General features: G+C 37.1%; 1 protein-coding gene across 20 annotated transcripts in view; it reads left to right on the top strand.

The window, feature by feature from the left end:
• The window catches only part of GOLGA4 (golgin A4), a 123,134-nt gene extending 115,752 nt beyond the window's left edge, over positions 1 to 7,382 (top strand). For 15 of the 20 annotated variants that reach the window (XM_024244603.3, XM_024244600.3, XM_054552345.2 and 12 more), the window contains 2 exons: positions 2,179 to 2,241; positions 6,716 to 6,950. In XM_024244603.3, the coding sequence (XP_024100371.3) occupies positions 2,179 to 2,208 (30 nt within the window). In that variant the 3' untranslated portion in view covers positions 2,209 to 2,241; positions 6,716 to 6,950. Of the gene's footprint in view, positions 1 to 2,178; positions 2,242 to 6,715 lie in introns of all 20 variants that reach the window. The other 5 variants (XM_024244604.3, XM_024244601.3, XM_063722142.1 and 2 more) reach the window with 1 other exon arrangement.
• Positions 7,383 to 14,865: the final 7,483 nt, after the last annotated feature.

The following is a 14,865-nucleotide window of genomic DNA, read 5'->3' as shown; positions in this document are numbered from 1 at the left end:
ACATACCAAGTGCACATATCTCTGTTTTTCCTAGAACAGCTTTTTTTCCCTCCTCTCAATTTTTAGTTTACTATACCTTGCTATTTCATTTTATGATGGTTTAGGTAGCTTAGATGGCCAGAGTAGACTGGATATTCGAGTAGCACAGTATGGGCAAGAGTGAATACATAAGTTCTTGGCTCATCTAATTGTTTGTGTTTTTATTGAATAAAACTGCCCTAGAAGTACACCTTGTTTTTTTTAAAAGGAGAGTATTATTACATTATTTAAGATAATTTCATTAGGAAAGTTTATTGTAATTGAGTAACAAGTCATCTCAGAATTGAGAGATTCCTTTGTTATATGGAAACCCCTCTTTAAAAGTTTTCTTAGACATTTTTCTCTTTAGAGTGCTAGCAAAATGTAATGACATAAATGGACATCACTGTTTTCTTGATGACTCCATTAAAGAAAATTTCTCTTTGATGAAGAAGGTTGGCTTGTTTGTGTTCTCTGTCCATTCTAGTCATCTTTTTCAATTGCTCTTCTGTTGGCTCTCCTTCAACTTTGCTTTCACACTGATCCTTGGTGGTGTATATAGTTCTTCATCAGTCCCTGCCCTGGACCAGTCTTGTATTCTCTTAACATCTCATTTTCTTCCCCTGTTGGAATTTTCAAAATTTCCTCCGAATTAATAAAATCAGAACTTTTCAGCATTGCTAGGTACAAAAGTTTTCCATTCCCACACGAGGTTTACCCTTTCCCTCTGCATGGGCTCAGAAGATGCATGCAAGGTGGGTTCAGGAAACACATACAAATAAAACTGACACATTGTAGAAAATATTGCACATGTCAAATACATATTTGTTTTCTTGAGATTGGTTTTGATTCTGGTATTGGTAGAATAAGATAATACGTGATCACTGGAAAAAATATTATAAGCCAGAAACATAGAAAGGGAGTCCCTCATGATCTTCAGCCTCCAGACTACTTCTGCTATGCCAGTATCATCTCTGTGAACAGTTTGGGGAATATCTCCATGTTTTCTAAGCCATATAATTACATATTTATAGTGACTCCTTTATCATTCATTTTATTTTATAAAAAGAGTATGCAATGGCTTGCTTTTTTCACTTAATAAATTTTTATATTATTCTACCTTATTACAAATTGGTCTCATTCTTTTCAGTGGCTTATTGTATGATTATATGGATGTCCTACAGTTTAGTTCACCAGTTTCCTCCTCATTCCATTTACTTATGTTGTTTTCAAGATTTTCAGTACTTAACAAGCATAGACATAGGGAACATCCATATACATGGATTTTGTATACTTCTGCCAGAGAGGATATTAACCTCATTGTGTTGTGTGTGTTGCACATATTATTTTCTAGCTTGTCTTTTGGTTTTGCTGCTTTTTACTAACTTTACATTAAATATGAAAGATAAATAAAATGATGTTTCTGAGGTTGGCCACACTATCCAAGAATAGACTCAGATTTTATAAGGAATCTTTGTTTTTAATGCTGCCATTTTAAATCACCGTGAAGGTAATTAATGATTTTGGACAATGACCATCTTAAAATGGGGCATAGAATTTGTTTAAGGTTTGTCACAGTAAAAACTATATTTGAGATTGAGTTTCCTTAAATTGAAATTTCAGTTTGGGTCACCATTCCTGAAACCATTTCTGATACATTGTTGAATTACAAGAGAGTTATTCGGTGATCAAATTGACACGTTAGGAATGAGAATTCAACATATGGACACATGGCTCTTCAAATTCATCATCATTTTCCCGAAAAGTTTTTAGGGTAAATTGAGATTATGTAAATCAAATTTTAATGTGTACTTTCATGGAATTATGAAAGGGATCCTTTTGTAAAGCAAATAATCGCCCCATAATTTAGCTGGTAAATATGTACTTAAAATATGCAGTACACCTTTCATTATGTTGTTTAAGTCTTTAAATGAAAGTTGCAAGTAAAATCTCAGCTACATAATATTATATTTACCTAGGATATGGGGGGAGGTATTACAGATTCCTTATTCCTTGCCTGTACACCCTCGATTTGGGGAGATTTGAGAAAAATTTAAGTACAGTCTGTAATCCTATGAACTTCATATACACATACAATCTGTGTGTTATATTAAGTCTTAAAACTAACCCAATAAGCTTTTTTTCTTCCTGGCTTTGTAGTTTACTTCACCTCGCAGTGGTATCTTCTGAGTAAACCATCAGTCTGTGCTTAGTTAGCATGTGGTGAGTGAAGAACAATGTCTTGTGTCTTTTGTGCAAAAATCAAATGTGTTGCATGATACTAACCATTTTGCTGGAATTCTTTTGCCCTTGTTTAATGAATATATGATTATGCTATGGGTTAATATAAGTATTTTCTGTTCATTCTGTTATATGGATCAATAATAGTTAAAAATTACTACTAACAATAAGAGTTATATAATTTTAGGAAATTTCATTTCTTTAAAGAGTAATTAAAAGTTTGAAAATTGCTCTTTGAAATTTTGTTAAAGAATCCAAAAAAGTATTTATGTAACTTATTTTCCCTTTTGTTTTTAATTTTCCAAGAATGATCTTCGAAATTATGATTGTGAGAGAGAAATGAAAAATCATTTTCTAGATAAAAGTGAAGTGGTATACTCCGTGAGAATTCAAAATCCTGTAAACCCTAAGTAGAGTCAAGGCCAGTCAGAAATAATGAAAACTAGTAAGATCAATTTTAAAATATAGCTTTATTACTTCCTGGAATCAGACAGTTTAACACAAGACAACACATTTGTCCTGAGGAGACCGTTAGGCAGCCTACTATCATTGAATGTGATTCTTTCTGATTAACGTATTACAGTGAAATGCAGGCATATGAAATGTTTCAACGCGGTTGACTGTCTTCATCATTTAAACCCTCTCCCCTCATCTCTACATATTTTTCATGCTATTAGGTTGATTTAGCACCCCCTGAAAATGTAGCATACATCTTTACCTCAGCCTTTGCTAGAATTTTCACAAAATCAAAAACAGATCACAATTAATAGGGCTTCACTATAATTAAAATAAATACTCTCAGTGATTGTTAATATCTAGCTAATAATAGTATCAAGTTTTAAAATGGCAAGATACAACATTTCTCTGTTCTTTTAAGCTTTTACTTTAAAAAAAAATAAATAAATAAGTAGAGCCTTTATCACCCTGGCTGGAGTGCAGTAGTGTGATCATAGTTCATTGCTGCCTCAGCTCCTGGGCTCAAGGGATCCTCCCACCTCAGCCTCCCAAGTAACTGGGACTATAAGGCACTTATTTTTTATTTATTTTTTTTTTTTTGTAGTGATGGTCTTGCGTAGGCTGGTCTCGAACTCCTGGGCTCAAGCGATCTTCCTACCTCAGCCGCTAAGCTTTTTTTTTTTTTTTTTTTTTTTGAGACAGAGTCTCGCTCTGTCACCCAGGCTAGAGTGCAGTGGCGCGATCTTGGCTCACTGCGAGCTCCACCTCCTGGGTTCACGCCATTCTCCTCCCTCAGCCTCCTGAGTAGCTGGGACTACAGGTACCCGCCACCACGCCCAGCTAATTTTTTGTATTTTTAGTAGAGACAGGGTTTTACCATGTTATTCAGGATAGTCTCGATCTCCTGACCTCATGATCTGCCCACCTTGACCTCCCAAAGTGTGGGATTACAGGCGTGAGCCACTGTGCCTGGCCCTCTAAGCTTTTATCTTTAAACATCTTCTGTGCCTTCATTTGAGCCTCCTTTTGATTTTAATATATATTATTTGATTTGCCTTAGCAATTATCCAGAACTATCTTATTTTTGTCATCCACATTACAATGGCTGGCAGTACAATGCCTGGTTTTATTAGGTTACTTTGATAATAAATGTGAACACTGAAAAACTGTAAATTCTATAGCTAACCCATTAAGTCTTAATGTTTTCCTTTTAAAATAATATTATAAATACTGAATTGCACTTGTTATATTATTGCAGCTAAATATCAATTATCACTGGAAATGTATATTGTGCAGCATTTCTGTTAATTGATTAATTGATTGTCTCCTCAACTTTTAGTTTGAAACGTTTCAGACATAAGATTTGCAAAAATAGTGCAATGAACACCCATATACCCTTCACCTAGTAATGTTTGGCCAGATTTTCTCACTTGCTGTCACTCTTGTTCTCTCTCCATTTATATTATTCCCCATTTGTAACATTTGGCAATTACTTGCCAACATGCTTGCAAACATTTGACAATTGTAAACGTAAACTAAGTACTTTAGCATGTATCTTTAAGAACAAGGACATTTTTCTACATACAGTACAGTTATTACACTCAGGAAGTTTATTATTAGCTAATACTAATATATAGTACATAATACTCAGTTTTTTACAGTTTTCCAAATAATGTCTCCCATAATTTTTTAGAATCCAGGATCCACTCAAGAGATTTCACATTGCATTTAGTGGTCATATTTTCCTAGTCTTTTTTAAACTAGAAAACTTCTCCTGGCTTTTTTGTCTTTCATGATGCAGTATTGTTGAACTGATCTTGAATTTTGTTTCCCACAACAGATCAAGCTATGGTTTCAAAATAAAAACTGACAAAGGAATTTACGTATAACAGAAGATCTTGTTGATGTCTTCTTTAGGTTCCTAGGACCAATAAGATTGTTGAACTAGTTTTATAAATAATATACTATTAGTAGTACATTATGAGTAGTGAATCATTTGTTCATTTACAAATTCGGAAGACTAAAACTCCCCCTATCCAGTTAATATATATGGAAAGTTTGCCTCTATTAATCTTACTTGGTAATTTATTTTTATGGGATTTTAAACTCATACCTTGATGTGACTACTGGTTTTAGCATTTTCTTTTTCTTTTCTTTTTTTTTATATTTGAGATGGAGTTTTACTCTTGTTGCCCAGGCTAGAGTGCAGTGGCACAATCTCGGCTCACTGCAGCCTCCACCTCCTAGGTTCAAGTGATTCTCCTGCCTCAGCCTCCTGAGTAGCTGGGGTTACAGGTGCCCGCCACCACACCCAGCTTATTTTTTGTATTTTTAGTAGAGACTGGGTTTCACCATGTTGGCCAGGCTGGTCTCAAACTCCTGACCTCAGGTAGTCCACCTGCCTCGGCCTCCCATAGTGCTGAGATTACAGGCGTGAGCCACTGCTCCTGGCCAGCATTTTCATTTGAGAAACGTTATGAGGAAGACTTTGGCTTTGTCATAGCTTTTTTTTTTTTTTTTGCCCCCCAGCATGGTCATACCAGGCTAGAGTGCAGTGGCGTGAACACAGTTCACTGCAGCCTTGACCTCCTGGGCTCAAGGAATCCTCCCGCCTCGGCCTTCTGAGTAGCTGGGACCACAGGCACATGCCACCACACCTAGCTATTTAAAAAAAAAAATTTGTAGATACAGGGTCTTGCCATGTTGCCCAGGCTGGTCTTGAACTCCTGGGCTCAAGCAGTCCTCTGACCTTGATCTCCCAAAAGTGCTGGGATTATAGGCGTAAGCCACCATGCCCAGCCAGCATTTCTAATTAATTTATTTTTTGAGACAAGGTGTCACTGTGTTGCCCAGCCTGGAGTGCAGTGGTACAGTCAGCTCACTGCATGCAGCCTTGACTTCCCAGGCTCAAGTGATCCTCCTGCCTCAGCCTCCTGAGTAGCTGGGACTACAGGCACACACCATCATGCCTGCCTAATTTTTTCTATTTTTTGTAGCAATGGGATCTCACTATGTTGCCCAGGCTATTTTTAATTTTTAAATTAAATTTCTTAATTCCAGATGAGACATAAATTTTCCACACCAAAATGCTGTTTGTCTTTTGCTATTATGTCATGCTGGGAGAATTGCAATATGTAGAATAATCAGCACACTGGGTAAGAGGAAAGAGCTCTTTCTTATCTTTATTTTTTATTGTTTTTTTGAGGCAGTCTCTCACTCTGTTGCCCAGGCTGGAGAGCGATGGCGTGGTCTCGGTTTACTGCAACCTCTGCCTCCTGGATTCAAGTGATTTCTCCTGCCTCAGCCTCCCGAGTAGCTGAGATTACAAGTGCCACCACAGCTGGCTAATTTTTTTTGTATTTTTAGTAGAGACAGGGTTTTGCCATGTTGGCCAGGCTGGTCTCAAATTCCTGGCCTCAAGTGATCTGCCCACCTTGGCCTTCCAAAGTGCTAGGATTATAGGCATGAGCCACTGTGTCCAGCCTGTCATCTTTAATTCCAATCCAATATTTGTGAGATTCAGCCAAGTCAGCGTATTTACTCCTGGGTTACTGTATAAACTGATAGCATTCAATATATGGTAAACGGTTGCAGTTCCAAATTTCACTTAGAAATGCCATTTTCCAGGATTGCTGACTATAGGTTGGTTTGCATCATTGCAAGAACGTTAATTTTTAGAAGATACCTTTAAGATTTAGTGTTTAGACAATTTCTACTTTTTTTTTTTTTTTTTTTTTAGAATGGAGTCTTGCTGTGTTGACCAGGCTGGTCTCGAACTCCTGGCCTTAAGTGATTCTCCCATTTCGGCCTCTCAAAGTGCTGGGATTACAGTCATAAGATACCATACCCAGCCTTATTTCTGCCTCTTTACTGCAGTCTCTAGACCATGGAATAGAATTTTATTTCAAACTTGAAAAAGCAAATATCCCAAAATGTCAACCTAAATGTTTTGGGTTTTTTTGCCCCCTTTCTTTATTCTCTTTTCCTTTTTCTTTTTCAGTCATGGCTCCGATCTTCAACTTGAAGAAGAGTGACATTGGGCGACTGCTGCTTGGAAAACTGTCCACACTTGCTACCCTTTGAGAATGAAGTTGTCATTCAGGGCCCCTCATGTAGCCAAAAGACCAAGAAAAATCTGGCCCACAGATAAGTTGCAGACTGCCTTTAAAATAGATTTTATCAGTGGAGAAATGGTGATCGTTTTTTCTTCAGTTTTCTCTTGGGAAGAGTTTTATGTTGTTTAAAAGATATTTTGATAACTTAACCTGCTTTATGGGCTTACATAATATTCCTTTCATCCATTCTTTTTAAAGAATGGCTTACCTTTCCTATTTATTTTTAGGGTGATTTTTTAAAAAGACTTGTGCAATACATTTTGAGGTGAAACTTGGATTTTTTCTGATAAATTAGAGCATTTAATTGACTATTTTATTCAGGTTGATCTGTTGAATATTTGCTGAAGACCAGTTCTTTAAGCTAAGACATGTAATAAATCCCAAATGGCAGTACCTCATTGTTTACTTAGCTTTTGTACTTATATTTTTCAGAGGAAAAAACACTACTGTAAATTGTGAATAGCCAATACATAACTGTATTGTATGCAAATCTGTGATTGTTGGCAGTGTCATCTCTGAGAAACAGATAAATAAAGTTTATTTACTATATAACATTTGTTTATTGTACTTCTTCCTCAGTTGAAATCTATTTTAAAATGGTTAAGAATGCGTATTCTATTTGGATGAATTTAGTGAGGAATTATTTGTCAATATAACTAAATGCTGAGCATTTGAAAAGAATTTTCACGTTCAAATTTGGTATGACCAAGTTAGAAGGAGCATGGAAATAAGAAATACCCCATGATGTCTGCTTTAGGATTCTGACAACTTGGGAATGCCTCCTCTCTCTGGAATAGACCATACTTGAATTAGTTTTTAACTTGGTGAAAGAGAAATTTCTGCACACTGAGAGATGGGTACTGTTCAGAGGGCTTCACACACCCTTCATATTCTAGGAAATACAATACTCAATCTAGGTATTATCTAGTCTCTACCTCAAGGTAGAATCTCAGTTTTCCAGCCAGTCTGGACCTTAGCTCTCCTGATGTATCTTACATTGTGATAGAGTGGGGAGCTCTGGGGGATAGATAAACAAGGGGTCTGCCCATAACCCACAGCTGACTCTTTTACTATTCCAGTAAGAGAAGAGGGTCTTCTTAGCACACACCCCACCCCACTCCCCCAGCCTCGTTTTTAAAATCATGATTTACTTAAATTGGCAAAATTTTGTCCCACCGAAGGGTTTCTGACAACAGATATGACTTCTTATCCGTATCTTTTTCTAGGGTAGAAATGGTGGACTCTCAGTGAAATGCATATGCAACTTTCTCTCTTTAACCCTTTTATAGAGACACACATGTCTAAAAGAGGAAGGATCAAACAGAGCAGCAAACTTTTTCTATAAAGGCCAGAAAGTACATATTATAGGCTATATAGTTTCTGTTGCAACCTTTCAACTCAGCTCTCATAGTGCAAAAGCAGCCATAGATAATGCATGAAAGCATAGCTTTATTCCAACAAAACTTTATAAAAGCAAATCTCAGGCTGGATTTGGCTTGCAGGCTGTAGTTTGCCAACCCCTTAGAAAGCAAACAAGCTGGATTTTAAATATTTATTTAGGAGGGCAGGGGTGGCAATCATTTAATATACAGGAGTTGTTCGTTTTTCTTTAGTACAGCTATGCAGCCCTTGTTTCAGAAAGGGGTGCAGTAAGCTCACTTCACCTTGATTGAGAATAATGGTGACATTGTTTCAATGTTACTTGTTCCAGTGAGCACGTAAATCCAGACACCGAGGTTCAGAAACTAAGGCTCTCTCCAAGACCTCATGAGTGCAGCACACAAAAAGATTGATGCAGTAAATATATTGCCAAAAAGCAAGCATTTCACTTTGAAAGGTGTTCAGATACTACTTTAGCAAGAATTTTTGGCAGAAAATTCACTTGAAGTTGCTAGAATTCATAGCCACTTTGTTCAGGTCAGGTGCATGTATAACTTCAGTCCTAGAACTACCTTAGTAGAACGACCTTAGTGTTGACTGTCATTGAAAATTGTTGAATTAGGTGTTCCTGAATTAAAGGAGTGGAACATTATTTCTGATTTTCTGACATATAAGTGTTGACTTTTTTTCTTTCAAAAATCCATTGGCTATAAAAACTCATGTCTGTAGAGTAAGTAACACACATAGGCTATTAGGGTGCTTTTGCGTTTTACCTGCTGCATGCCCAGAAAATGGACATGGCTCAGTTGGAGCTTCCTTATCCTCTGCAGCAAACTAGAGCCACAAAGGTATAGGCTAAAATACTGTGCCCAGACTAAATCTTTTCCTTATGTCTGAAAAAGCAAACAGGGAAGACTTACTGCCTTTTTTTTTTTTTTTTTTTCCTGATTCTGAAAGAAATTTAGGCTAATTTTAGACTAAATTTCTATGAAACTGTGTCCCATATGGAGAGTTTCGGCCACTTTTACATCCTAGTTCTTCCCATGAAGTCACCAGTGGTCGCCAGCTTGACCACCTAGTAGATAAGGTACCAAAGCAAGTTATGTGACCCCCGAACTGCCCACTTCCCTGCGTGCCATTCATGCCAAGCTCCCTTTCAAAAGTGCCTGCTTTCTACTTCAAAAGTGAAGTGGTACCCTTAAGGGAGGAAGCCTATATTTTTTTCCCTAAGCTAACTTTGGAATAAAAAGTCACTTTCTTAACAGCAAGTGACTGAACCTGCATTTCGGTTCCAATTTTGGTGGACCATGTGGGCTGCCCACCTGGGCTACTGAGGCTCTCCCTGAGGGAAGATAAACTAGAGTGATGGAGGTGGCGACTGTACCATGTGTAGTGGCTGGAAGGCTCCCGCTTTACCTTTTTTTTGTTCTCCTTCTTTCTTTCTCACACCCTACTTGTAAAACCTGGCTCCTAGGCAGAGGCCTACCAGGCTACGTCTTCCTTTCTCTTCTTTTCTGCCTGCTTTACATCTGCTGTTACTAAGTTGCTGATGCTAAGATAGGATTCCTTATTTGTGGTCTAACTAGAATGTAGACGTTGGAAACTCATTTGAAACTGAAGAAATAAAGAGTAGAAGAGTTTTTTTTTTAAAATCCATTCTGTGATTTAAAAAACAAAAACCATACCACCGTAGAGACTGCTTTACCCAAATTTTAATTCATAGCTTTTGTTGGATTATATATTGGAGCTAAGAAAGTTTAGCCATGTAAACAGGTTCCAATTTCACCAAAGAATAGTGTGGATCCAGCCATCTTTCATAAAGTGGTGAGTATATATATATATATATATATATATATATATATATATATATATATATATATATATGAATGAGACTTATTAGTTCAATGAAAACAGCTAAATCTTCTGAGCTATCAACAAAATGCCCATATGTGTTCTTAAACACTTAGTAAGCACAGGCTTTAATAATGGTTAGTAGGGAAATAAAGTTCTGTAATATCTCCATTTTCAGAAATAATCTAAATAAACTGCTAAAAATGGGAAAATTGGGTACATATAAATGAGATAAATGCTTGTAAGTAAACTTTGTGTAATTTAAAATCTTAAAATCATTTTGGTTCTTATTTGATGTGTGGGTCATTTTCATGAAGAGAAAGAGTTATTACATGGGAAACGTCCCAGAAATTGTAGAATGGTTTTCATATATAAAATGCTAATATCTGATAGGCAGTTCAGAATTTCTTGCTTCCTAGGTTTATATAAAATGTGCCAAAGAAGATGTTCTTATTGAGAAAAAGAATAATTTTGTCTAATTCTAAAGTTATCTAGAAGTTAATTCAAATTATGGACTTGAAAAGGCTATTGCATCCACATAACTTTCTATATTGCTTTTAAAGTCCTTGTGCTGCTAAGTTACACGGCTTTGGGCCAGGTGCGGTGGCTCACACCTGTAATCCCAGCACTTTGGAAGGCCAAGGTAGGCAGATCACCTGAGGTCAGGAGTTCGAGACCAGCCTGGTGAAACCCTGTCTCTACTAAAAATACAAAAATTAGCCGGGCTTGGTGGCACACTCTTGTAATCCCAGCAACTTGGGAGGCTGAGGCGAGAGGATTGCATGAACATGGGAGGTGGAGGTTACAGTGAGCCAAGATGGTGCCATTGCATTCCAGCCTAGGCGACAGAGTGAGACTCCATCTCAAAAAAAAAAAAAAAAAAAAATTACACAGCTTTGACTCTTGGGTCTAAAAAGATCACATGATAATCCTGTGTCTAGCCTTAATTCTTGTGAGCAGTTAAAATTCTTTGTAACTTCAACAATGACTGCTCTAGGACCTTATGGGAAGAGCAGTGGCACCTGTCCCATGCTGTAGCTCAGTAGCTGAGGCTTTGCCTTTTTTTTTTTTCGAGACAGTCTTACTCTGTCACCCAGGCTGGAGTGCAGTGGCGCGATCTCAGCTCATTGCAAGGTCAGCCTCCTGGGTTCACGCCATTCTCCTGCCTCAGCCTCTCAAGTAGCTGGGAATACAGGCGCCTGCCACCACGCCTGGCTAATTTTTGTATTTTTAGTAGAGACGGGGTTTCACCCTTCTAGCCAGGATGGTCTCGATCTCCTGACCTTGTGATCCACCTGCCTTGGCCTCCGAAAGTGCTGGTATTACAGGCGTGAGCCACTGCGCCCAGCCAAGGCTTTGCTTTTTTACAGTGGAGGCTTGGGTTCAACTTCTGGCTTAGGGAATGAGTCCTTTCTGCTTTGTTATTTCTATGACCGTTTGCCATTTATTAATACTTTTTCTCTCCATGGACAGCTTCTGATTTCCTGTCTTAAAATTTTCCTTTCTTTGAGCTATATTTCGGGGCAGTTCCAGGTAAAAACCATTTGCCATCCCTTTGAAAATAGCTTGTGCACCTGTGGTTGTCATACCCTCAAGGCTTATTGATTTCACATAGGAGGTTACCTTTAGTTAAAAAAAAGGCAAGTACATATATTTTCAAAAGCCAGAAATATCAGCTGTTTGTCCTGGCTAAAATCTGGTAATAATAGATTTCTTTTTCTTTTTCTTTTCTTTTTTTTTTGTTTGAGACAGGGTCTCACTCTGTCACCCAGGCTGGAGAGCAGTGGCATAATCATGGCATACCACAGCCTCAACCTCCTGGGCTCACATGATCCTCCCACCTCAGCCTCCTGAGTGGCTGGGACTACAGATGTCCACCACCATGCCTGGCTAATTTTTGTATTTTTTGTAGAGACGGAGATTTGCCATGTTGACCAGGCTGGTCTCAAACTCCTGACCTCAAGTGATCCGCCCACCTCAGCCTCTCAAAGTGTTGGGATTACAGGCATGAGCCAACACACCCTGCCGAGGTTTTTAAAATATTTTTCTTTTGAGAGTTCCGTAGTTGGAAATCAACTTAATTTAGACTGGTGTTTGTGTTTTATGTGTACCGTTAATGTCTTAAGGCCCCTGCTTTCCCTCTAAAAACTTCTTAGTCAACAGAATTGTGTCTGATTCTTTATTTACTCTTGTCTGGTCCTCCTTCCTCTTGTATCTAACCTTTTATCACCCTACCAGATCTGCTTCTGTATGTCTATGTGTGTCTATTCATTATGTGTCATGTGCAATGTTTCACTACCAAAACTTATGAAAGAGTTTTGTTTTTTTTTTATACTTTAAGTTTTAGGGTACATGTGCATAACGTGCAGGTTTGTTACATATATATACATGTGCCATGTTGGTGTGCTGCACCCATTAACTTGTCATTTACATTAGGTATATCTCCTAATGCTGTCCCTCCCCCATGACTGGCCCCAGTGTGTGATGTTCCCCTTCCTGTGACCAAGTGTTCTCATTATTCAATTCCCATCTATGAGTGAGAACATGCTGCGTTTGGTTTTTTGTCCTTGTGATAGTTTGCTGAGAATGATGGTTTCCAGCTTCATCCATGTCCCTACAAAGGACATGAACTCATCCTTTTTCATGGCTGCGTAGTATTCCATGGTGTATATATGCCACATTTTCTTAATCCAGTCTATCATTGATGGACATTTATGTTGGTTCCAAGTCTTTGCTATTGTGAATAGTGCCGCAGTGAACATACGTGTGCATGTGTCTTTATAGCAGCATGATTTATAATCCTTTAGGTATATACCCAGTAATGGGATGGCTGGGTCAAATGGTATTTCTAGTTCTAGATCCTTGAGGAATTGCCACACTGTCTTCCACAATGGTTGAACTAGTTTACAGTCCCACCAGCAGTGTAAAAGTGTTCCTATTTCTCCACATCTTCTCCAGCACCTGTTGTTTCCTGACTTTTTAATGATCGCCATTCTAACTGGTGTGAGATGATACCTCATTGTGGTTTTGATTTGCATTTCTCTGATGGCCAGTGACGATGAGCATTTTTTCATGTGTCTGTTGGCTGCATAAATGTCTTCTTTTGAGAACTGTCTGTTTATATCCTTCACCCACTTTTTGATGGGGTTGTTTTTTTCTTGTAAATTTGTTTGAGTTCTTTGTAGATTCTGGATATTAGCCCTTTGTCAGATGAGTAGATCGCAAAAATTTTCTCCCATTCTGTTTTAATTAATGGGCTTACAAATAATAAGTGCTTAACTCAAATATGTTGTCAGAAAAATAGCAACTTTAATGCTCATGTGACTTTAATCTTTGGTAAATACAGTTTAAAGATTATCAATAAAGTAAAAAAGTCTTCAAAATTTAGACATTTGGTCTAAATTAGGCAGGTCAGATACTGTTTGCTAGATGCTTTAGGGTCATAAATTGCTTACATGACTTAATTATTTGACTTGTCTCTTTTATGGCCAAGAGATTCTAAATAAAGCCTAGGGTCATATAGAGTTAGCCCCTCAGCCTAGTCTGGGAAGAGTCACACACTGCCTGCAGCTCTGTCCTTGTCCTGGACTCTACAATCTGATGAATGGTTAAATTTGCTTACTTACCAGGTTTTTCACCAAAAATAAAAGTTGCTAAGAGTTGACATTGTAACGTGTAACTGAGGCTACTGGTGAGACAGTTTTACCTGCAAGGTGTATAAGGAAAGTCGAATGTGTTTTTGATAAAATGTTATAAGAAGGCATGGAAGTATGGTTTTCATTAAAGGGAATGTAATTTTGTTTAGTTCAGAAGTTTTTAAGGATTGTCTTAACCTAGAAGAGTAATAGGACAAAACTGAAGGTTTAAACAAGTTTAAAAATATTTGTGAAAGATTGATCTTGTAAAAGAAGTTCTGTGAGTATGAGCCAGTTGGCTAAAATTTGAAGGAGATTATTTAGTTTTTCTGTAAATTAAACATTAAAATAAAAGCACAATGATGCAGTGCCAGAATCTTGGCCCATCTGTCTGGATAACAGGTTTTCTTAGAGCATTGATCTGTTCTTTAACAAAAAATTGCAAAAGGGTTATAAAACATTTATGGAAATTTTACCTTATGGTCAAATTAAGTAAGATTGGATAGATTTATTTATGAGGTTTTATCGATAATTGGGTTTAACATTAGTAGGACACTACTGCAAAGGTGAAATTTTGCTTTCTTTTTTCAACAAGATTTCTGTGTAATATTGAAAGATAATGAAAGATTTTTCTTTGCTTTTTAAATAAGTGACAGGGGAAAGAAAAGAGATTCAGTTGGTCTCATGCTGTCTTTATTGGGTCTTGTTTAGAAGGCTGAATCTCTCCTTTATCAACAAGTAAAGATTTTTGCCTTTAAAAATTTTTCGAATTATCATTTTGGCTAAATAAATGACTTACAGTGGACCTGGGATTCTATTTTATAATATTAAATGTTTAAAACTCTGATATTTGACAAGCATCTTAATTAAGTCTTTTAAAAAATCTGGTTAACTCTTTTAGATATTAGGTACCTTATAGTCCAAAAGAGACATATTTGTCTTATTTGGTGTATTAAAACCATACAGGAAAAGTTGTCAAATGTAAATGGTGTTTGACTTTTCTTTGTGTTATATTCATGTAAATATGTTATTAACACATGTTCCAAAATTGTGTAAGATTCCTATAATTCTGGTATGTCTCAGTGTATGTTTTCAGTAATATGATTATGTTAAATTACTTATTTTTTAACACATAAAGAAAAGAGGTTTAATTGGCTGATTGTTCTGCA

The sequence above is a fragment of the Pongo abelii genome, chromosome 2, assembly GCF_028885655.2.
Source record: "Pongo abelii isolate AG06213 chromosome 2, NHGRI_mPonAbe1-v2.0_pri, whole genome shotgun sequence".
Classification (NCBI taxonomy): domain Eukaryota; kingdom Metazoa; phylum Chordata; class Mammalia; order Primates; family Hominidae; genus Pongo; species Pongo abelii.
The sequence above is the reverse complement of the archived record's forward strand: the minus strand, read 5'-3'. Positions and strand labels throughout refer to the sequence as shown.